This window comes from Opisthocomus hoazin, chromosome 2, assembly GCF_030867145.1.
Source record: "Opisthocomus hoazin isolate bOpiHoa1 chromosome 2, bOpiHoa1.hap1, whole genome shotgun sequence".
NCBI lineage: Eukaryota > Metazoa > Chordata > Aves > Opisthocomiformes > Opisthocomidae > Opisthocomus > Opisthocomus hoazin.
Window position 1 is genome coordinate 105,164,320 of NC_134415.1, and position 25,410 is coordinate 105,189,729.

Consider the following 25,410-nt stretch of genomic DNA (forward strand, 5'->3'; position numbering starts at 1 on the left):
TGTACATGACTTAGCTGATCTCTGCTTCAGCCCTTTGGTTTAGTTAAACCTTTACAACCTCATGTGCACAGCCAAGCTGTCTTGGCATACTGCCGGGGTTTGGCTCAAGGAGCCAGACTTCATTACACAGAAAGCAGCACTGGAGATATGTGCAGCCATAAAATGGATTCACTGAAGAGACCCAGTTAAAAATAAAGACTGGGGCAAATCCGGTCCAAACCACAATGGATCCCACATCGATGAGTGAGTCCAAATTTTCTCAGAGTTCAAGGTTGAGGATGAAGATGCAAGCTAGGTGGCTGGTAGGGCAGCCTGTGGGTAGGACTGCCCAATGCGTCTTGCCATCTCAATCCTGGGCTCATTTGAGTATACCTTTGCCCAATGAGCATATATTTATGCCAAAGGTTTCCTTGCCAGGTGTGTGTCAAAGGCTGGGTTTTCTTCAAAGTTTTCAGCCAAAACAATTCCACATTTCTGAGAGCATCCTTTGCCCTTAACTTCAGCACGGCCAAGTTTAAGACAAAACAAAAGCCCACATCCTCATCCCAATACTCTGGTGATCTTCTTCAAAAAGCTGCGGTGCTTGTTTTATTGGAAGAGGGACGTGGAACTGGAAAAAAAAAAACCCTTTACTGCTGAGATGGACTTTATGTAATCTCAGTGAAAAGTCTGTCCCAATTTGGTCAATTCATAAGGCTTTGGGAAAAAACCCAAGCCAGCTGTCGTTCACACGTGCTTGCCAGAGGCCACCTAGAGCTCGCAGGCTTCATTCTCTGGTGAGTTCGTGAGCATGGGACATGCTCCAGAACCCAGGGCAGGACTTTCCTAGCAATTGCAGTTCCTAACTGCTTCAGGCCAAAGCAGCTCTAAATCCAGATACTTGGAGTTGAAAGCACAGATTTTTATTTTTTTTTTTCATCTGTTTGTTTCCAGGCTACATGAAGGTCCTCAGCTGAACTGAATTCAAAGGAGGAGAGATGTGCAAGAGGCGGAGATAGTCTGGAAAAGTAGATTTGGAGCAGACAAAATGAGCCCTGGCTGAGAGCTGGAGGGACCCGAGGTGGGGGGGGGTGGAAATCGAAGGACAGAGAGGAGACTGAGGCATGGCAAAGTGCAGAGTCTGGCAAGGCAGCTGGGAAACGGCACGCAGGGAAAAGATGTGAGTGGTTTCATTTCAGCCTCTCTTTGCACATTATTCTGAGCTCACTGAGGAACACTTGAGCTCACTGAGAAAGCCTTCCCATACCTTACTGACCGTACGTTCAATAAAGCTGGTTTATGAAGACAGAATTACACTTTTCCTCCTGATACCATCGTGGTGAATGTTCTAAAAAAAGGTCCAAAACTTCACAAAATGAAATGAAACGCTTGTTGAACATCCCCAAAATGCAAGGAAAAGCATTATCATCATATTACAAACAAAAAGCCCCAGAGCCTAGAAGTATTTCCTGATTATTCAATCCAAGAAGTATGTTTGCTCTACCAGAAGACTGCTGTATAGCGGTGTGTGGATGTACTTTATATGTTCCTGTTGCCTTCTACAGCAGATGCAAATCCTAAATTCTTCTGCAAACTCGGCTTAATTTAAGCCAGGCACCTAAGGAATAAGGGATGCAAAACTCGTAACTGCATGCAGAAGAATTTGGCCTGAGATGAGGAAGAAGGAAGGGAGAGGTGAGAACCTGGAGCCTGGCAGACCCTTTTCCAATTATTCTATGGTATCATTCGATATGGAAGTTACTCCAAACTTTGAGGGTTCAAGAGCACTCCTTCCTTTCCAGGATGTCATAAAATTTGGAGAGTGTCTGTCTTCTAAAGCAGTGCCCATGGCTTGCTCTGAGATTCCCTGTCCAAACCGGGACTTTGTCATCTCACCGTGACTGTGGCCCCACTGCTTGGCTTGAGTTCCCATTCCCACCTTCTGCAGGGCTTATTGAAGGGTTGCTTAGTTTTTAATCACTGTGGCCAGCATTCTCAGTAACAGGACGTGGCCCTGCTTACTCCTTTGCCTTCATACGCGTTGCGCTGCCAAGAAGAATTGTTAGTTTTAAACCGGCTCCGAGAGCATCAGCCGGCTTGTCAAAGGGACGGGGAGGACAAGATAGCGACAGCAGCCACTCGGCTCTCCCAGCCCTGAGGTGCAAAAGGAGATGTGTTTGAGGTATGGCAGCTGCTGGAATCTCTCGTCTCGTCACAGAACAGGACTACAATAGTACACACAGTCTCTTGTTACTGTTTAAACGTAGAAAACAGCACCATGTCCTGTACTGCAGGAGTACTGTTTGCTGTGCAAAATAGCTGTTTGTAATACCTTTCCTTTTCTGGACAATAAAAATACAGTTTCTTCAGCAAATTCTACTTTTCTGTCTTCTTAAACAGCAGTGTGGATTATGTTACTCACCTATATATATTTCTCTCTTGTTAGAAAAGCAGGTGGGCCTTTGACTGCAACTGAATCGTATCTCCAAGTGTGTGGTTCCAGAAACAAGCAATGCTGTATTTTAATTTATCCTCCCTGGCTATAAAAAACTGTGTTTTTTTAAAAAAAAGCTTTTCAACTTTTGTCAATGTGACCACACTAATGCAATTCCTTGTGGTCAACAGAATTTAATAAAGCACCTTGACGTCAAACCAACTATTTTTTATACCTCATGTGACAAGAAGTGAAGACTTCTTAGTTTATAGAAGCCAAAAAATGCTTGCAGATTATATAGATGAGAGGTAATTTTTTATATTCTCTTTATCACATAAGACTTTAAAAGACTCAGGTGCAAGCTAGCATAAAGACAGTGTAATTTTCTGGATGTTTCTGCTAAAAGTGCGACATTAGACCATAGGAGATGGAAATGCCTGCTTAATCATGAGTGAAAACCTTAAGCAGGGACTGTTATCCATACAGCATGAAAAGTAATTTAACTTAACAGCTCCAGCTCAGGTTTCAGCCTTGAGAACTCTGCATATTGTTTTATTGGTGCCTAACAAATGCTGTACATACAGCATTTGATACTTTTTGGGATCGTTACAGTGTTAACTCTCCCATCTTGGCCAACTGCGAATTAAATTCTCTCCAGCTCAGTTTCCCCTGTGGTCCCAGCTGGATGAAATAGTTGCACAGCTGAGCAAGGCCAGGGGCTGGCTGCATCTAGAAATTCAGAATCGCTTTGGCAGTTTCAGCCTTCATGGGTGTCTCTGAAGAAGATGGGGAAGGAGGGTCTTGATGCAGAGAAGGTGAGACCACAACAGGCATAGCGGCGACAAGGTCTGTGGGCGCCTGTGGTGTCCCAGGCTCATTCATTCCTAACAAGAAAAGGCACTTCAAAAATACGGCACTTTTAGAGCAGAACCCTTCTCCTTTTCCTCATGCTGCAACCACAGCCTGGAGGCTACAACCGCAGGCACGCTGGCGTGAGCATGCAGGGTGATCTCTGGTTCCACCTCGTCCCTAGGGCAGTTGCTTTTTGGGTGCAGAAATGCCCCAGGGCTGAAGACAGAGATCCACGTACCCAGCCAATGCCTTACTCACTGGTTACAGTCATGCTGGCGCTACAAATCTCAAAATCTGTTCCGACCTTTGCCAGAGCACCCAGAAGAGATGAAAAGCGGCACTGGCACACCTCCCTGAGGATGTGGGGTGGTGGGGGAAGTACTGTGGCTCTGGTCTTTCTCAGGCCAGGAGGTGCTGAGACCGTTATCTCCCCACTCCCTGTTCCAGTAACTGGGCTTTGATGCCCTGTAGTAGGGACCATTCTCCAACTCTTCGCCCCTCCATGCTTCAAAGCCCAAATGAGTCCCAGCCCACCTTTCAGAGGGACCCTCTGGAGAGAACACCAGGTCCTGGACACTTTGCAAAGAAGCCAAGGGGGCTTTAGGACCTACCACTCTCCAAAACCCTTTGTACTGGCAGCGCTGGGTGATTCCCATCTCAGTCTATGGTGGTGGGACTGAGATTTGAGGGGCCTGTTTACCACAGAGGCTTTGTGGGGAGCCTGGTGGCTCAGATCAGCAGCTCCGGCCACCACCACATGGCCAGGTGACCAACAGCAACTTCTGCCCTTGAACATCTGCGTCCTCCGTAGTATCTTTGGGCTAATCGGCCAGACAGGTTGAAGCGGTTCTGGTTCGAATTAGTCACGCAGAGAACGCAAACACGAGGCAGCAAAACGTCGTTCGAAAACTGAGTTCCCACACAAGTGGAAGGTGTCCCTGCCCATGGCAGGGGGGTTGGAACCAGATGATCTTTAAGGTCCCTTCCAGCCCAAACCATTCTATGATTGTATGATTGCATGATTCTATGAGAGGGAGACAGACGGGTGTGAAATAGTTTGTACAAGCATAACTCCTGAAGTTTTCATGTGACAAATGCAACCCAGGAACAAGTCATTATCATCCAGGGCAGTGTCTATTCTTCGCGTGTACTCACGGCCGTGCAAACTGCCCAGCAGCAGAAGAGCACGCTCCGGCCGAGGCGGGCGGGAGGGAGACTGGTCTCCGATGGCCAACGCAGCCGTACCAACACCTCCTCTCCCAACAGCGACGTCTCCTTCCCGCCCACCAGCAGCAGACCCCAGCCTCTCCACTGGCATTTGCCCACCACATCCAGTCCTCAAGAGAACGCAGCTTGAAGGAGGTGGGCGGCAGCGGTCTGTCTGGCAGTGGTCTGTCCAGCAGCGGTTTATCTGGCTGAACAGGAACAGGGAAATCGTTTTTGGGCCCGGGAGAAGAATGGAGGAAAGCCGAGATTCACATCAGTGTCTGGAAAGTGCTGAGGGACTCCTCTTCAGGAGAATAACAGATCAGTCAGTCCAGAGCAGGGATGCACATCTGGGACTGGATGAGGACAGGCAGGAGAAACGCTCCCCACGCTGACTGCGAAATTGGTCCCCATGTAAAAAAAAAAAAAAAAAAAAAAAAAAAAAAAATCTTTCCTGGAATCAATCACATGCGGCCATGCCTGACTGAAGCTGATGTTTCTAATCTTCTTTTGTATTAGATTATTGCTGCTTTTCCTTCTCTGGACTTGCTCTGTGTTTTGTTTTAGTTGCGTGACTTTTGCCATTATAAAACTTCATGTGTTGTGTTGTTTTTTTTTTTTTGTCTCATGCTTAGCAAATTGTGCAACATCCTTCACTGGGACCACGGAGCTCCAAACTGATGAGACGGGCAAGAAGTGAAAATGAGGGCAAGGGAAGCCACATCCATCCCTGTCATCAGAGCAGTCTGCTAAAAAGTGATCTAGAATTGCAGGTTAGGCCCAAACCCTGGTTTCCATATTTATAAAGAAAAAGCCTTTGTAAAGCAGGTCACAAGATCTTGAACCTATTAACCAATCTTCCATTGCCCTTCTGGGCTGGGTTGAAATTTCTGCCATTAAAAGTGTCTTTGCTTTGGAGGTGGTGGGGGGACAAGTCTCTTACATCATTTTTAACACTAAGCCAAAAGTCCCAAACCTGCTCCTGGTCCCCTTCGTTATCCAATCCCAAAATAGTTACCTCTCCCTCCCCCAGAGTGAGTATATATACTCTATGCATGCCAAAATGTCAAAATAATCAGGGCCAATTTTTAAGTATTAAAAACCAGTTTTACAGCTATGCTACATTCTACTGAAGGGAGAAAACCCAAGTATCACACTGAGAAAATGCTTCAGAGGGGTTAGGTGCAAGACTGCAGCAGGCTGGAGCCCCTCCCGTGTCCTCCTTAGTCGTTTCTTCACTGCAGCATCAGTCGGTGCTTTAGTGCTGTCTCGCTTCCCTTTTTGGGTTCGCCATTATTGAAGGTAACGTTTCCTTAGTAGGCCCATTCCTTCCACAAAAGCAAACATGGTAACAATGCTGTGGAACTAGCACATAGTGGTGGTGTTGCCAGCTACCAAAGGTTTACATACAATTTAGGCATATGAACAGGGCAGCGTGGAGGGAAATCGCTTTTATCACGTGCACGGATGCAGCTGAAAAAATAAGTTTTTGAGCGTACAGGTCCCTCTCAAGATTTAACATGTCACTAAAACTTTGGTGGCATTTGCCGCCGAGAGATACCTCACGCCTCCGGCTGCAATCTCCCTTCCCACCCCCCGGGTCTGCCCAGGCGGTGCCGGTGCTGTCTGCACAAGACCTGTCGTGCGGCAGAGCCCGACTTCCGGCCAGAGCCAGGGTGCTGCGCGTTAACGAGCATCATTAACAAGCAGCAAGCGGTGCAGGCGTTCGTGGGTGACAAGCTCCTGCCGTCCAACTGACCTGGTGGCACAGAGCACTGGAACAAGCACAGATCAGTTCTACGGCATTTTAGCTGCATAGAAATAAAAAGACAAATTGTTTCCTTTGCACTGACTGTTCCTCACGCAAATCCTTCCATCAAGGGCTCAAAACCACACTTGTTGCCTTTTAGTAACCAGGCCCTATTAACCAAGTTACAGACATAAAAGTGCAGAAAAAACTGAACAAGTAGACAGGACAGAAAAGTTGAATGAGCATTGGCTCTTCTTATTTTAATGAAGAAATATTTCAAGTTAATATCAGTGCATATTTAGAAACAGCATGTGATACTCCCAACGCCAAATACATCAGCAAATTACAGTTTCAAAACTTTATAAATTAATGGCATGAAAAAAAATAATTAAGATTAACATCAAGAATAAGGTTCAAAATAAACATCCTGTTTGTTTGTTGCACTGCGTCAATTATATTCCTGGTACTTAAATAGCAGAGAGATCCAGTATTTCGTGGTAATTAGGCTCTCCAAAATAGCAGTTATTTTCTACAAATGAGTTAGTTTGCATTTATTTTTGATGTCTAATTAAATGTTACTCTCAGCGGTTACAAAGAAATTTAGTCATGTCAGAGTAAAATTTCATTCCATGATTGAAAATCACACTAGCGGAGGAAACGCTGCTTTCTGATTATACCCACTGGAAACAGCTGAGAATAGGAAGAACTACAGGGGAGCACATTTGGCTGTTACATAAAATGGCTTTTTTTTTTTTTCCTGGTTTCACAGCCTCATAACAATACTGTTTTTCAACATTGTTCCCAGTCATTGTTTTTAAAACGGTTCATCAACATATCCTGAATCAATCACTGATATAAATAGCTCCAGTGACAAAATCCATTATGGAAGGACACAGAATTGCAACCTGAAAGTTGTACCGAATGATTTTAAGGTGGAACTGTAATTACTCTATAAAATTCTGTTAAAAAAAACAACACAACTAAAAAAAACCCACACAGTACAAGCAGTATCTTTAATTAACTGGCAATGGTAGAAACTGAAAAACTGAGTTATAATTTTAGGAGACATTTAACTCACGATGGGACTCTAATGCAAGACAAATCGCACTGAAGCTAAAAAGAGATGCACATTTTAAAGCTTGCAAGTGTGATACAAAAATATTCTCTAGTTCTTTCATTTTAACACAGGGAGTCCAATTCCCTAATGGAAGAAGATACAGTACATCCTCCTTCCTACCCCACTGCTGTAAGATAGAGACTATTCCCTTGATACCAGGAAATGGTGCTTCCCTAACAAAAATACCAGCCATGGGAACTGCAGACTTTCTGGTAGTAAGGGTTTGTTGAGTTTGCTTTTTAAAGTGTATTTTCAGGTAGGTGAAATACTGATAGGATATGCATCTCTCACTACTAGTCTACTGTGTGAACTGTGTACATCAACCCTGTAACTTCAGCTGCAGCCTGTGTCGCCTAGAATGATTTGAGAATCTAGCATGATACTACAGCATGGAGATGACTGCCAGATTATGAAACATCAGGCTAAATCACATTAGTAGGAAAAGGCACATGCTTCGGATTTAGCAGGAACATCTGAAGGTTCCTCACTACCACACCCTTACGCTCCTGAAGTTACAGTAATTCTGTGCATCGCCCAAACAACGGAGTTTGCTTCCAGAAAATCGTGAGGTAACAGAGAACTTCTGAGCATCCGCTGCTGCTTATGGCACATACACACGGCAGGTCTGCGAGCTCAGCTGAAGCTCTCGAGGCGCTAGGGATAACGCAGACACAAGGTAGGCTACAGTCTGGTTAGGCCAGAAACAAAAACTTCACATTTCGTTATATTGCATACATTCTTTTTATGCACAAATACAGGGTGAGCAAAATAAGCTCTTTGCTCAGTAAAATGTAATGGTTTGCATATGTAACATAATCAGCTAATACTGCAATATAATAAAAAATCATGCACTAGATAAACAGAGCTTCTTCCCCATGAACAGCAGTTCTCAGGAATATTTCATTCTGCTTCAGGTAACATCTCACGATTCGCCAGCTTACGTAGTCCCTTTTAAAGAACACAGTATTTAGTTAAAACTGAAAAGCAAAATTAAAAAAAAATAAAAAAGGAAGAAAGTTTTTAGTTGCAATACAGCTGGGATAGATGCAACTGAGCTGCTGCAATGCCCCAAAGAGTAACAAAAATTCAACATGAATATCAGAAGAATAAATATATACCCTAAATTAATCTCTGTAAATACATTCACAGGTCCACTTAAGACACCCTTATGCATAACTCATACCTCAGCAAATCTGCAGACAGAGATGGATGTTAGTTCATGGGGAAAGCAATTTATCATATGACTCAGTTTATCTGTCATTATTCCAGCAAAAATCAGTAGCAAATTCAAAAATCTACATTTATTTTCCCCAGACCAACCACACAGAGAGGCTTAACTCACAAATTCTATTATTTCCAATGTTTAATCAATAAGGCTTTATTTACACTTTTTTTTTTTTTTTACTATAAAGTAAGGAAAAAGTTCGGTGCAATGTGCAAGAAAAGACCGCACATTTCACTGACTGGAGACTAACATCTGCTTATGGTTTAATGCTAACCCACAGACAGCCAATTAAAGTCCCATATATCCATGTTTTTACATAAAGCTTCCTTCCAGATTCTGTCAGGAGCATACTAGCAGTCAGGCCACCTAAAAACAGCAAAGATGGCAAAGTTTTCTTGAGGCTTAGTTTGGAATGAACACTTTTTCCAGGGAACTTATTTCTTCTTGTAGAATCCTTTGCATCATAAAACTCTATTAGTAACCTACAAGCAGACAAAAGGAGATGGTCAAAAGCTAGCCATTAGCGTAAGAAGTTTCAAGCAACTTACTTATACCTGATAACTGCTTCTAATGACACATTATTTAACAAACTACTTATACGTAGCAGTTCATCTGTGACAAGTTTAAGCAATCAGTACGCCTTAAGAATATGACGCATTCAGAGTAACGTTGCACGACGTCAGAGTACTCAACCTGAACCCTTGTGAGCAACAAAAGCAGATTTTCTGGAGGGACCAGTTCTAATGCCGAATATAAAAGCTGAAAAGAATCCTCTTCATTCAGCATTTAGCAAATAAGCCCAGAGTACTGGGCAATATTGTAGGACAAAATAGCACACAGTTAATCACGGAACACTGAAGGCGGGGGGAATTATCTTAATGAAATAAACTAATAATAAATGTGCAAGAGTAAAATGCTACACCATAGGTTTAGTACTAATTTTTTTCCCCTAATTTTGAAAACCAGTAATAAATGGCTTCAAAAATTCTCAGGTTTTAAGTATCTCTAAATACGCCTGACAGACTGCTTTGGTCCCAGGAAAGATGTTCCAGTCAACAGGAGTCTACAGTAAGACATAAATGACCAGGGTTCAGTTTTGCTGGTCTTCAGCAGAAGACTGCTTGTGGGCCACTGGACAGCCTTGTATTTTATCTGACAGTTACTTGTCTGTAAAAGGAAACTCAGACTTTCTTGCCTCTCAGAAGTGAAGAAAAGAAAAATAACTTTGCGATCCTAAACTTCTAAGACACTAGGAAGAGCGCCATGCTTACAGACAGGCATGTTAACTTTTACATGGATTCAAAGATCACAGGACAAATTACTCTGTTTTTTCACTTCCACAGAGTGTGAGACTCGCAGAACAATTTTAAAGCAGAACATACCTGAAGAACAAGGGAAATTTCTGACTCATGAAAACGTATTCAGGGATTTAAAAGGTAAACAGATTTAGCTCCCTTAGTTGGACTTCCGACAGGGCAAATTAAACCATCACCTCTCCAACAATACTTAAATCTCACATTTAGGCACAAGGTCCCCCAGGATCTCTGGCATACGCTCACTCGTGACCTTATCTGGAGATGCTGGAGGGAGCCAGGCACTTTAGTTCTGCCATGATTCAAAGATAGACAGATAAAACAACTTCACCTAATTTCCCCAGCGAAGGTAGGGATCTCGGGGTTACTTGTGTTTTTATCCAGTCGTTTTCTGATGGAAAATGCATAAACAATTTTGGCAGAAGAGATTAAATCAAGACCTGCCCCTTTCTAACTCTAATTATGAAGCTACGATCAAACTCCTTCTGCTTGCTTGCCTACCTCGGGCATCCCACATTGCTGGTTGTGTATGACTCAGCTTCAGGAAGATAAATGGGGAGTATTTAGGTGAAAAAGAGTCTTGCCTGAAACATGGATTCACAGCTCTTCAGTCTAAGGCGGGTCTAAAACCCAGGGATCCCAACCTCCTGAGCAAAAGCTTTAACCACATGGGTATTACACAAAACACGCAGAGGAGTACCAGCACCACCTCTCTTCCGAGAGCCCTACAGCTTGCACTGCTGGCAACACAGAAATCCTGGGTACATCTGCTCATACAAAAGAAGGAAGACAGCTTCTTTAAATAGGAGGTTCTACACATTGCTACTCACTTATCCTTTATTTCAAAACGTTCATGAAGCCACCTTCTCATGTACATCTGCTCTTCTGGAATGTCCTTCAGTTCAAGCCGATCGATGAAAATATGAACTCTTGGGCATTCCTTACAAAGAAACTCTAAAAAGAGAGCAAAACAACAGGGCGGAGTTACAGAAACACTGTAGGGCATTTATTTGTCTAAAAATATGCTGAAAATCTGACCTCGTACCTGTAAGTGCCTTGGAAGCCTAACTTCAGGTTTCAAAAGCCTCCCCTTTTTATGCTCAGATCCTGAGCACTTCACTGAACTTAGAAGCCATCTGGCCTACATGTTTTTGAAAAGGTGGCCCATTATCACATGCAGCGTGGAAACACTGTCCTAAAATGGATCCTGCTAACTGTAAAATGCTATGCTTCAAAATGTTGTGCATTTACCTTAGCAGCAATCTACTCATTCTGTATGGGATGCAATAACTTTGATGTCGTCAAGTTATCCAGCCTGCAGTTTTGATTAGTTAGTAATTTGCTTTGCTTGTCCTTTTTAAAAACTCCTGGATGACAAAATCTGAATTACAGTGATTTCCCAAAGCATCTCCAGGAGGAAGTGGGCTTCGCTTTAAGTAATATCCTGTAATTAAACAGTGTAATAGTGCAAAAGACTCCGAACAAAATGCTGCTTTCCATTTTGCATCCCTTCATTTTTCTTCTGTCATACAGCATTACAAAGCTTAACACAGCTCTCTTGCAATCCCCCCTCCCCCATTTCCTCAATTTGCCCTTAGAAAAATTTAGCAAGCAAGCATTAAGCCAGTTGCAAACAAAGATCCATTAGTCAAATAGCCTTGTGGCACTCCTTACAACTACCAAGTGGTAAAAGTACTGCATATGGGATGAAAAACCCACCAGTATTTGTATATTAGTAATCATTTACATTTGTCAGTAGCAAAGAGTACTGCAATAACCATAGCATCCCTGTACAAAGTGATGCATGAGGTGAGGATGGAAGTCCTTGGGAATCTGAACAACCTTTGTATTTTGAAAAGGGACCAGAAGTGTCTTCCCACAATACAGACAGGCAACAAATTTAACACAGACTGGGTGGTCCTTTTAGGTTGTTGACATTTTTTGGACAGCAGTGCAGATGTACAGAAAACTTTGACCCATAACCGTTAGGGGTATCTTAAGGAATGACTGTGCAAAATAATTGTCACTGCATGTACATCTTTATTATTGTCTCCCAAAGCAGATATCCCCCTATTTGTTTTTCTTCTTTACAGGATTATTTGTTTTTAAGGACTTTGCTGTAACGGCAATCCTTATCATATACTAGAAATTGCCTTAAAAAATTTTAAAAGCCTGTTCATGCAAATGTGTTTGAGTGCTTGTAGGGGGGAGGGAAGGGGAAGAGATAAAGAGATCAGTAAAGTCTTACAGCATTTTGATGCAGAAATTTGTAAGGTGCTGCGTGCAGTTTTGTCCAGTCCTCAGGCAGAGAAGAACCCTTCACTGAACCGCACCGTAGCATAAAGGGAGCAACATGGCCCACGCACCATCAACCGAAGAAATGGCTGAGGGCTCTAACCAGAAAGAAGTCCACCTCATAGCCATGGAGCTGCAAGCACAACCATCGCTAGAATGCTTCTGGTAAAACCATCTCCTAGCTACAGCTACTAGATGGCAGGCATGGTTTATGTACAAAGCTTTTACCAACCACAAAGAAATCAGTGTGCATGTAACTGACAGCAGGTTTTTCCTCTTGCTTTTAATGGGAAGAAAGGATTTTCCAGGTCTGCTTCTGAGAGGATACTATCCAGGCCACTATATGAATGTCAGTCACTATATGAGCACCTAAAAGCATACTATTAATATTTTAAAATGACAGATGTATTATCCATGTCTTAAGTGCTTATAACATTCACTGATGTATAAAGCCTCTTTTTGAGTGGCATTACCTATTAAGTGGAACATTCTAAAAATATGCAAAACTGCATCTAGAAAACAAATGCCTGGAAGCCAGATGATATGGACTTTTTGGTACTAGACTCCTATAAAAGGCATCTATGCTATGCATATTCAGCTATGGCTGAAGATGTAGCTTTGAAAGATATTTGAAACATTCTGTGCATTGTATAGTGTATGTTTCTTTTGCTTCATAGCGCATAGATTGTTCTGTATAGGAACAAACAACTCTTTCTTGATGTTATTTATAATCTTAGTTATGAATTAAGGAAAATTATAAACCAAGCAAAACTCTAAGTTAGAAGAGACAGCATTATTAATAACTATATAGTATTTTTAAAACTAATGTTATGCTGCTTAAAAAATTACTGATATTTTGTCATTTAAATACAGCAACAGAGTACAATAATAAGCTCTGGTCGACAAAACAGGAATAAGACATAAATATTTCTAAAAGAACCACCTTCCCCAACCAAAGCTGAAATGTAGCCACTCTACAAATCCACTCAGAAAGCAAAAAACCCTCTGTAAGTATCTAAGCATTGCTACTGGTTTTCTACCTTATGCCCAAGTTCCAATGCAAGTTGATTCTTACTACTTCCCACACTGGTGGTCTTCAATCAGTCTAAATCGAGTCCCCATATGTGAAGATCCTAAAACTTCATCTTAATTTCCCACCTTTGTAAATCCCAGTGCTCTTCTCCACAGCCTTACTCTACCTCGCAGTTTTGAAGGCCGTGTGATCTGCAACTGCAGGTGCTCCCCTAGAGAGGATCATGATTCCCACCCACCGATTCAAAGCCATTTTATCCATAGCCTGGCCACCCAGGACATCTGCAGATGACGCTGTAATGCACGCAATCAAGCCAGTCAGGGAATCCGACTAGTCCTCAATTATCCAATTCATGTCAGGGTTTAACGCAACTAATCCAAATTTATTTTGGTTTAGATGCACAATGTCACTGCAATCACGTAAGAACACCAGTGCACAAGAACAATATATTGAGAGGTTGTTTTTGAGAGTAAACAGCTGGATTCTATTACCACAATCTCTAAAGGTTTGTGGTGGTCCCATGACCCTTAATCTCACATTAGCTTAACTCCCCAAAGACTTAGGTAATTAAGCTAAGAAACAAAATCTTATTGAAGCAATTTATTATGTGCAAATTACATCCAACTTCAGGGACACTAGCCCTTAAGGCCAACATCTGACAGGATTTTCAGATCCCTAAACTTGCCAGAATTTATTATAATTAACAGCAGGAACAAGCAAGCCTGAACTTTCCTTCGAAAGACAAAATGTAAGTGCAGATCATGCTTTATAATCAAACATTATATTGGGGACAGCATTAGTCCCCAGTCAAGAACCGAGTATGACTTGGGTTAAATGAACGCTAACAACTTGTGTGGGAGCTGAGTGGACTAACTTTCCTGTGGGAGATAATTTCCTAATCAAACTTTCTATGTGACTAAATAACAGATACAAGTGCAGAATGTTTATAATGCCTCTAGTGACCAACCATGGCAGAGATAAGGAACTGAAATTAATAAGGTGGATCGAGCATTTTTTTCCTTGAACTGTGACATTGTGGCCCTCCTTCTGCAGGACATGATTCACATGAACACAGGACTGAAGGACTCAGTGAAGAACTAGGATTCATAAACAGGGTGCAACAGCCTCCGGGAAAGGAATCGGATCCACAATTGCAAACAAATGTTTTGTGGGAGGGTGTTCTGCTCGCTGGGGTTTCCACAAAATTACAGCAGTTGTTAACTCCTCGTCTTCAAAAGCCAATGAATTCTGTTTTGAATTCTCAGCATTACCAGGGAAAGTGAGGGAAGGAGAGAAGCTCCAAAGCACAGACATACTTGAAACTCAGACGGGACATACAAATGGCCTCAGACCACCTTCCCCTTAGTGCTACCACTGAAGTTCATTCCACCACTCCAAACTATTTGCCTTGCCCCTTAAGAAAGTTCTGACAGTGGCATTACACTTAAACAGATATTCCGGTTTTCAATTACTAATGAAGTCTATTTTTATATGCACTTTAAATATGACAGCAATAAAGTAGCTCGGATTTCAACCTCCTATACTGGCACTCCTACTGCAGTGTAATTCTTGCCAAAGTCCTTCAAAATTAAGCAAGGACAAACTAAAGCCTGACACAGTCATGTCCACTTAAAGAGCCCCCAGTTCTCTCCTGGTTTAACAGGTTTCAGTAATGTTTGTGATAAACTGAAAGTGACATCACAGGAAAACTGAAATCTGAATAACATGTATTTATTCTAAGCAATTAGTGTTTCAAATGTGCAAGAATACATCTCTTCAGTAACTGAACATTGTGTGTGTGGTGCGTATAGTTTTACATGCAAAACCATGATAGCAAAGACATTCCCCTCTGAACTGTAGATGCTTTCTCCAGTTCTTAAATTTTCGTTAGTCTGGACTTGAGTGTTCAGCTATCAAAGCAGTTTGTAAACTATCTCTGCTGCAAAGAAAGAAATCCCATCTCTCCACTTCCATTTACGTCGTACATCAAATTAACAATCAATTGGCAAAACAAACAAATTAAGTGCTGCGCTGTTTCTCAGCTTCACGCTTTCCATCACATCAGGTTGAGCTGACAGGAAAGTATTTCACGGCTTGCTCCAGCAAAACAAAGCAGTGGTCCAGCCAAGCAGCACTAGACAGGAAAGCAAACATCCAGGGTACAGCGGAGGGCGTTCAGGAGGGTTAACCTGGGGAGTAGTGGCAGAGCGGGCAGCACCAGCACCCACCGATGCAGGCCAGCATGGAGGGGATGTTCTGCAGGCTAGACTGAAGCTTGCAGCCAGGAGACAAGCCTGGGACCTGAGGAATAGCACGCTCAAAAGCGCTGCCAATCCCCTGTGCAAAGCCTGAGATGCGCACGGAGATCAGAGCCTCCACGTATGCCGGAGGGGCACAGCGCAGGGAGCCAACACCACAGGCGCTGGGGGACCTTTTGAGACAACAGAAACGGGATGCATCCGAATCATAAGCCAGGGTGGTGGCAAAGAAAGCTGAAAAAGTTAAGAGAGCATTTCAACTGGCAGTTGTGGAAAGCTGAAGGTCAGAAAAAGCAACCTGTTCAGATGGACATAACGCATGAAGCGAATGTGGCTAAAATTCAATGCGAGGGCAAAACTCAGAAGTGCCTCTGTACCAACGTGCTAAGCTTAAACACGAAGACAGAAGAACAAGAGTTACTGGCACCAAGAGATTACCCTGTAAGGCAGGTACCCCAGTGACCCTGAAGGAGCATGCAACGTTACCAGGCTATCAGATTTATAGGAATGACAGAATAGGATGTAGAGGTGAGGGAATAGTAGAGTGTCTAGGATTAGATAAAGTATAATAGCTTTATATAATAAAGAGACAGAAGCACAATGAAATCCTTGTGGATGGAAATCCCAGACTCTAATAAAATATACATTAGATAGATACATTAAATGGCTTCCTGATAAGTTTGATAATAGTGACCAGAAACTGTGAAGCCAGACTGAGAGCTGCAAGATCAGGACTGACATCAGGAGTGTGAGATTCCAGCTACCTTCATCGAAGCTTCATCAAGGTGAGGTGTAAAGGGGGAAAAAAACCAAACAAACCCAAAACTAAACCAACCAACCAAAAACCCCAGAGAACAAAAAAAAAGAGGGACTGTTTCCTGGAACAACTAGTAGCAAAATCCGCAAGATGCCATTCCTAATCTTGAGCGGTGCACAGTGTTAGTGAGAAGTGCTGTGCAACCACAATACAATTAATTTCAGCACTGTAGAGAAAGAGTCTTACTGAATCCAGCACACAAATGTAGAAATAAAGGAACTATGTAATAGGGGGGTGGGTGGAAGGCAAAGTGTCAAAACACCCTAAAAGAAACAGTCCAAAAGGAGGCAGCCTAGAGGCTGATCAAAAAAAACCAAACCTAAATATCAAACCCCAGAAAAACTTGTTATTAGAAACCCATGTAAAAGGTGTGCAACACTGCAAAAGAAAAACTCTGGGTGAGCCTGAAACCCACCTGTATGGCTTCATGGGAAAATTAAGGAGGCTACCAGTATATTCCTACCTTCTCCTAGAGGAATGGAAAACTTGTCCAAATAAGGAAAAGCCACAAAGCCTCTCATGCCAAATGTAAGCATAAAATTAAGAGGACTAAAAAGGAACTTGAAAAATGCAGAGGATGCTCTAACAATTTTAACTTTTTTGAATATATTAAAAGCAGTAAACCAGTTAAGGCCCTGGTGGGACTGCTGGATGACAAAGGTGTGAAGAGCAGCACTCCTGGTAAGTATAAGCCCATGCAAGAGAAGCTCAAATATTTGTTTGCATTATTCTTTTTTTTCTGAAAATGTTTGATTCCTATACCCATTGCATTCTTTGTACCAGATCGCTCAAAGGAACTAGATCAATAAGTAAACAGACAGAATTAGACTAAATAAACAAGTTAGATGCCAGGAAGTCACCAAGACCAGACAGCATTCATCCAAAAGCTCTCAAATGTGGAATTTAAAAATAAAGATGTGTAACCTATCATCACAAACAACCATTGTGCCAGAAGAATGAGGAGTTTCCCTTCTACAAACGATGGCTTTAGAGATGATGCTGGGAAATACAAACCAAAGTGTCTTACATCCCTGGGTAAGATAGCAGGGTCTATAATAAGATCACTAAGCACACAGATAATCACAGTCTGTTGGAAAAGAGCTGGCGTGGATTCTGTAAAGGGAAATCCTGTCTCACCAATTTGCTGGATCTCTACAACAGTGTCAAGGAGCAGGCGGATAAAGGGGATTCACTGGACATGATATATTTGAATTTTCATAAAGCCTCTGACAGGGTTCCACATTGAAGGCTATTAAAGAAATTAAGCTGCCATGGGATTAGAGGAAATGATGTTTTATAGACCGAAAGCTGCTTAAAGGAGAGGAGGCAAATGGAAGGACTTAATTGTCACTTTTAAGGATGGAAAGGACTCAGCAATTAGGGTCCTCCAGGGATCAGCCCATGGACTGGTTTTATTCCGTGTCATGACCAGCGAGCTGAAGAAGGGAGCAAACGGTGAACTCTCCAGTTTCTCACACCTTTTTCAGAAGATTTTAAGCTCTTTTGGGTAGTCAAACGCTGGCTGAACTACAAAAGGACCTCAAAGCTCAGCAAACAGGGTGAAAATGTGGCAGCTCAGCTTCAGCGTAAACAAACATGGGGAAAAATAACCGAAACCCTGATTATGTGATGCTTAACTTGGAACTGGTGGTTACAATTTGGGAGTCGCTGACCCTTCTCTGAAACCATCCTCTCAATTGCGTAGCAGCAGCAGCCCCAAATCTCCCCAAATACTGGGCAGCATCAGCAAGGACACTGAGAACAGGGCAAAGTGAGTCACTTTGCAGACAAAGATTGTGAATCCGCATTTTAAATACCGTGTGCAGTTCTGTCTCTGTATCTCAACGAGGATGTAGTGGACTCAAGAGAACGCCACAGCAAAGGCAAACTGAAACATTTAAGGAGAAAAAGCACCTGCATTACAAACAAGGAGAGATTAAAAAGGCCAAATTTTCAGTTCGAAGGAGGGAAGAAGAGAGATATGACAGCTTAAAAACAAAAGAATTAAAAATCCTGAAGATGGCAGGCAAGAACTATAGCTCAACAAATCCTGCCAATTCAAGGGTAAATAAGCGTATCTGTACCTTCCTAAAGATGTCCAGATCTAATGAATCTTTTAAAATTATTATCAGGAAAAGGTACATCTATTTTTCTATACTGGTATTAGCACTGGAGAGCAGCAGAGTGTCATTGTAAGCCACCTTCCTGAAATTATAATACCTGCATAGCACTCGTACACTGTAGTTCATTGAAACAATCTTCAAATGGCTTTAATCTGTTATTTTAACAGATGCATTCTGGCCTTTGTACTGCACTATAACAATCTGTGAATATTGTATGTTGGCCAAGTTAGCAGGAGGTTTCCTACAAAAGCACAACAGTTTTGATCAATAGGCTGCCAGCAACAGAATCGGGATCAGGTTAGATCTGTGGTTTACATCCAAAGGGTCTCCCACTGCTGGTAACTGAAAAGAAGCAAATTTAGGAGATACCTGTGTCTTCCTTGAAACATTTTTAAAGTTTCAGAAGTGGAAAAACAAAGCTGAACTATGCAATTAAAAAAAAGGCGAGAAAAGATACAAGGATTGGACCAGTTCAAAACAATGCTCTCTCTCTAGCAAATAAACAGGATCTGTTAGGAACCATGCCAGTACTGCTAGTATTGATGTTTTTGCCTTTCCTTTAGACAGTCTGTTTTGATTAACAGAGAACAGTACCACAAACAGAGTAGAAGAAAAGAACTCTGATGCACAAAAAAAGCAAAAATAAACACAGGCTCTCAAAGCAACAACATATTTCTGGCCAAACCTGACAGTGTGAAGAAATTAGAGTTGTTTCTGTTATCCTCAGGGTTTAGATACACTTTTGCATAAAGATCAGGAGTTCCTTGAGCTGTTGTACATAAATGCCGCCTGGGGAGCTGAACGCTTCCTCTCACATGTGCATGAGGCCAAGGGTGCAGGGTAATTTTAAGACTCTCCAGTGTAAATACTTTCAAAATTCTCTTTGTGCAGCAGAGGTTTTCTGTATACCTTCTGATCACAAATTCCCAAAGGGAAATTACAGATACCTACTTTCAGCAGGAGCTGCCCGAGAGTACTGAGATACACAAGGTGCTAGTGTAAAATCAGAGGAACACACACTCTGGACTCAAAGGGATGCTGGGGGGGGCGGGGTTTACCCCCACTGAGAGGGTGTTAACACACAGACACAGTGCCCACAGGTGTCTAATTTGGGAAAAGGAAGAATCATTTACACTTGCCTTATTCTTACACTCCTCCTTAGGCACCCAAGTTTGGTTGTTGGTGGAGACAAGAAACTGGGCTACAGGACTCCAAATACAGTCATCTTTATGTCCTTGTTTGGAGATGGGCAAAGAAACAGAGGTGCTACTCGTGCTCAGACTGCCCTTCGTTTTCTCTGATTTTTTGAGTCCTATAAAGAACTACAGTAAGGCCTGCACACTTTCCCATAAGCTGATGCTGCTCTTCAGTGAAGTGTTGTTATTTTCGAGCAGAAGTACAGTGTTTAATTGTTATAGTATGAAAATACTTTGCGTTTACCCAGACTGTTGTTATCTGCAGAATATTGAAGCAGATGTCCACATCGCGTTCAAAGTGCCATTTCAAATAAATCATCCACAAATTAACAGATAGGCTTTCAGGTTACTCGAACTACTTTTGATAGGAAATTACAGGGGTTCTGAAATGACAGATATAGTCCTATGGAGGACAAGTGAAAATGCATTCAGTTTAAAACCAAATGATAGTTCACTTACTTTCTGGTACCTGGTGAAATCATGTTATTAACAAAGTTGTATTTTGATATCTTACACAAAATAAAAGCAGTGTTTCTTTTTAAAGGAAAAATATATGATAAAGTATCACAGAACTATGTTGCCAGCTGGTGGTGTTATCAAAATTCCTCCAAGTGTTTCAATGGAAAATGTACATTTTGAAATATAAAATGTAGTTACTCAGATTTTGCTTGAACAGATGCTGAACGACAAGTTTTTGATGTTAGATTTACCACACGTGTTAAAAAGCCATCCCACACTTGATGCAAACTTTACCAATGCTGATGTCCCTGCTCAGTTCTAATCTACGTCCTTTCTTTGGTTGCTCTAAAGTAATTGCCATTTACTTTTCAATATTCTTTCATGAAGTAAGAACATGACAGCTAGCAAAGATCTGAACAGATTATTAGTCAATTCATCACTATAAATTTTACTTTGGACTGTTTCAAATTCCTGTTTACCAGTTTATTAATACAGTTTTTCAATTCTTTCAACCTATCTATAACCACGTGCTTGTTATCATTCTTTGGACCTTGAAAGACAATGGATGGGATCAAATCTGGGCCACAGTCCAGGCAAAGACTGGATTCTATTGCTCCAGTTTCTTTTCCATTGTCCTGTCCTTCACTGTCTAACTCGGTCCTCACAAAAGTGCAAGCATTTGGAAAAGTGTAATTTCCCTTAGAGAAGTCAGGCCCGTCTGACCTCCTCAAATTATACCGATCAAAGTGATGAACGGATTTTCAGAAATGCACACATACACATGCTTTCAAAGTGTTTGTTCTGGAACTGATACACAGCAGAGTCAATAATTCTCAGGAATTCCTCTGACTTCTTTAAGACAGAGTCTAGATGTACTTGCTATTTTTATTCAGTGTTTATCATTGTCACATGCTGCTATTTCACACACTTTCATCTACAATGGCCAGATAAATACCATCTGGTTATGTTAAAGCCTTCAGGCAGAATAATAAAGATGTAGATGCGTACATAATGCTCTTCCAGGTGCAAGAATGACAACAGTTCCCACGTCCCACGAGACCTGTCCCTTAACACCAGACCAAGCTGGATGTGAACACTCCGGACATTCACTTGGAAGAGGGAAAACTAGGTTCTTTCCTCCCAAGCTCATTTCTACTTTTTACTTGATGACAGCACAATAAAACAATATCAACAAATCCAGCACAGAGTTTCTCACCCTCCTTTTCCCTTCTAAATGGTTCTTCCAGAATTCAGTACCTGAGATGCACTTCAGCTGTGTCGTAGTGTCCATACGATTATTTGCATCTTATTCAGATAACCACAAATAAATGTTGTCTAGCAGCATGGTCCTCCCTAAATAGGACCATCCCATTCTATCATTAAGGATCTGGACAAACCATCTTCAGTAATGAGTGGGGAGAAATCTGTGGGAAATCGCTATTCTTTGGAAAGGTTGCCATGTGCAGGACAAGCTTCCACTGGGAACACATACCAAGATTCAAACTTGTCAGAATGAAAAGGAATGAATAATGAATAAATGGTAGGAAAAAAAATTACATCCACTGGTCACAACTGGATGTGAAGCAATAGCAGAAAGCAACATCCCTGTCTAAAGCTAATCTTATCTTAGTACCTGTCTAAGACTAATCAAATTTGACGTCTTCTAAAACAAACAACTTGCAGCTCGCAAGTCCCAACAAAACATTAAAACGCATAAATAGTGACAAAAAAGTTCAACACATTTGAAATGATATACTATAATAATTTGCCCGCTCTAAAAAGGTACCATGTTGCCAGGTGTGCCTGGCATTCACTGTTCTTCTCAAAGCACTAATCCATAAAGGACGGTGAATGTCTATTTTACAGTTGCTAGTATAGTATGTTTTGTTTTAATCCTGTTGAGCAAGTCAACATTATGATATTTAAGCTTGCTGGACTGAAAAAAAAAAAATCCAATTTTGCTAAGAAAGGCTCTTTACACTAAGAGTTCCATATTACAAAGTTTAAAATGCAATCCATTTTTTCGTCAGAATTTTTTCCCCATTTACAGTTTACTACTGCAATTTCTCAGATAAAGCGTGGTAGTACTACTCGCAGTCACTAAAGAGTTCCTTTTAACCTGTGCAGTTTACTACTGGAGACAGCAGCCAAGAGCTGACCATATCCCCGGGTAAGTACGGGTTTTTCCAGAAGCGGCACAAGCTTTTCTGAGGAATTGAGATTTACGGAACTGAAAGTAAAATGCATTTCAAGAAACACAATATATCTGTGTGGAATTTAGATTTCATTCACATGGGAAATGTCATCCTATGGGAAATACAGTCCTCAAGTAAAGTTGTGTTTATCAGAAGTTTGTTTTCCATGCAATAAATTTCAATTAGAGTTGTTAGATTGAAAAAGACATGTCAACATTAGCTTTTAAAAATTACCAGGACTGTACTGCCTTTTTATTCCGATGAGAATGAAAACCAAAATTCTCATTCAGCACTGACGCAAATATGAAATGTACAAATGAAAATGACATTCGAACTCATCTTAGTACTGTAAAAAAGCAATAATGCTAAAAAATCTCAAATGCGTAACACCACATAATTCAATTCTTGTTATATTATATTCTTGAACAGACCAGTTCTTGGACTTCTGCATAACAAATGGTCACACGATCCTGACCTCTTGAAAACAGAAATTGTTTGTCTTCCACTTTGTGTCTGGAGGGCCTAAAAGAATGACAACTATGTTGCACACTGTAATTTATAAAGTGCCCTTAATCTACATTATTTATACTATATGGAAATCATGTGACTGCCACAACAGCGTAGAATGCCCTGGATGGATATTTCATTGATCTGCTCTGTAACGGGTAACAACTGGTTGGCTGTACTTCATTCTGTGTTAGTGCCTTTATTTTTACCCAAGGCAGAGACAGTAATTACCCCAGCCCTAACAGTAACGGTGGCTGGAAGGTACAGCGGGGCTGCCTGCTGTGGAGTCTCCAGAAGGCTGGGTGTGGAGTAGCCACCCCAAACCATCTGATTACCACTTGACACCAGACACAAGAAACAACCAACAGGGAAATTCAGATTGTTGGCTTTCCATAATTGTATCATGCTTCATGCAAACTGGGAGGTTCAATAGGTGAAAAGGTCTTATAAGGAATTTGAACATTTGCCATCTTATCATTAGGTAATGACATTTTAATAGTTTAATTAACCATCAGGCAGTGAGAAGTCCAGCATGAGAACGGTTGAAACTGCCTAATAATTAAGTCACGAAACAAGATATGCTGCAGGGAAGGGGAAACAATCCTATTTGTTTTGAAGGGGGTCTTGAAAAGGGTCGGGTGACAGGACAAGAGGCAGGCTGCCCAGTCTTCAAATGAGTCTGTAAGAGGGTCATAAGGTATTTAAAAACACCCACTAGAAAATTTAAATAAACTGTAAAATCAAGTTAAAAAGAACATTAGAAAAAAAAAGTTAAATCATAAAAAGCACTTTTGATATTTAGTCATTAAAAAAATGCCTGTTGGGAACAAAACCTAAAATAAAAGCATCCTAAGAACTTGCAGTACAACACAAGCGTTAATACAGTGTTAAGAGTTTCATTGCTCACCTATCCAGAAGGATTTTAAACAGGGTGAAAATGTAAAAACAGACAATTCCAGCACTCCTGAGCAACTAGCACCTGAAAGGAGTTCATGTGAGCTTTACACCACCTCAAAGAGTTACACCTGCTAATGAAGTGACATGGAAACAGCCACACTACGAACTATTTTTAGCAGCAGAAAGAACAAGTCCTAGTGACACCGGGCCAGGCAAGGAGTGGGGAGTTAGCAAAGAAGTTCCCTGCAGGTCCCTCAGCCAACACTGATCCCTTGCCCAAAAGTCTGAACAGCTCTCTGGAATTACTGTGGATTTTTTTCCCCCACTTGGTATCAGTAGTGTGAAAGACTCAAAAACACCACTTTGAGCCAACTAGCAACAGACAGTTGTGCACAGATATGGCTGAGTAACACATCAACTACAACTGGACAGAAAGATGACATCTGGCCCTCCACTGATGGCGCAGGTAAATGAATTACTTAAAAAAAAAAATAAAAAAAAATCCACCACCAAGCACAATAAAAAAACCAGCAAACTCTGACTCTCTCTGTCCCAGAACTTTCCCCAACAGAAACCCCAGAACTTATTTTTTGGTTAGATTACTTGAGGAACATGCAAGGAATTCACCCCATTCTCTTAAGGTGTTGTAGGTGGTTTAAAATACTGCAGCAAGTAAATCCCACTTGCATAAAATGCTGTTAAGTGTTTGTAAGCTTATTGGGTATGCGTAGCAATTTGAAAAATTGCCAGTAAAATACTATTACTACACATTTTCCATTTAAAGTACATGCATGTCAGCAATTACATCACACATACACATACGTAGCACAGCAGAGGGAAAGAGAATTTACAGTGATGCTAAATCCCAGTACTAGAAGAAACATTAAGGTAAATAGCACCTGCTGCCTACAGCTCCAAGTTCACCTTAACTCCAAAGAGCACTTGTATGCAGAATCTGACTACAGAAATATTCTCTGCATCGAACAGGGAAGCGAAGCAGAGGGCAGGAATGTCACAGGTTACTGCTGTAAAGCCTAGTCACTAATGAACAATGCCCTACCAAGCTGTGGTACGATGGCTGAAGCACTGTGGAGATTATCTTCAGAGCATTACAAAGCACCTGAAGCTGGTTCTGTATATTAACAAGTATATGGCTGTAGTATGTCTAATATACATCAACTCACCTGTCATAGACGGTGCCAGTTTTCTTTGCCCTTTGTGGTCCACAGTACCTTCATAAGCTACAGTCACATCATACACTGCATCCAGATAGTCCTTCATTGTGTCAATGGCTACATGAGTTGCCTTCACGCGTGGCGTTAGCACATGCTTTAATATAGCAAGTCCTAGAGGGGAAATAATAGTAAAAAAAATAATTACAGTGTTTGAAAGTAAACTGGACTACATTCACAAAAGGAACATCATGCCAAGGAACTACAGCACCCTCACTCAAAATCACAAAAGGTTTATTTTTAATCTCCATTCTCAGTTGAGAGACCAAGCACGCATGTGTGCACATCGCACATGCTCTACTGAGCACATGTAGAAGATGAAATCCTAAAGGATATTAATGACAAAAAGGCTGCTCAACAAAAGAGTCCTCTTTAAAGCTTCTGCTCTAGAAGCAGTGATGGTTTTAACGTGGCTAACAAGCGATGAAACAGCACTTCTCTTTACTGTTTACATTTGTTCAACTGAGGTAAAAAAAAGAGCAAATTAGCTGAAAAATACTAAACACACAGGACCGCCTCCTG

General features: G+C 41.5%; 1 protein-coding gene across 2 annotated transcripts in view; it reads right to left on the minus strand.

Moving 5' to 3' along the window:
- Positions 1 to 6,450: 6,450 nt before the first annotated feature.
- Positions 6,451 to 25,410, minus strand: part of AGPAT5 (1-acylglycerol-3-phosphate O-acyltransferase 5) — a 60,622-nt gene continuing 41,662 nt past the window's right edge. The window contains exons 6-8 of one of the 2 annotated variants that reach the window (XM_075414705.1): positions 24,841 to 25,002; positions 10,707 to 10,830; positions 6,451 to 8,286 (exon numbers count right to left, since the gene is read on the minus strand). In XM_075414705.1, the coding sequence (XP_075270820.1) occupies positions 8,190 to 8,286; positions 10,707 to 10,830; positions 24,841 to 25,002 (383 nt within the window). In that variant the 3' untranslated portion in view covers positions 6,451 to 8,189. Of the gene's footprint in view, positions 8,287 to 8,700; positions 9,046 to 10,706; positions 10,831 to 24,840; positions 25,003 to 25,410 lie in introns of those variants that run through there. The other variant, XM_075414704.1, reaches the window with a different exon arrangement.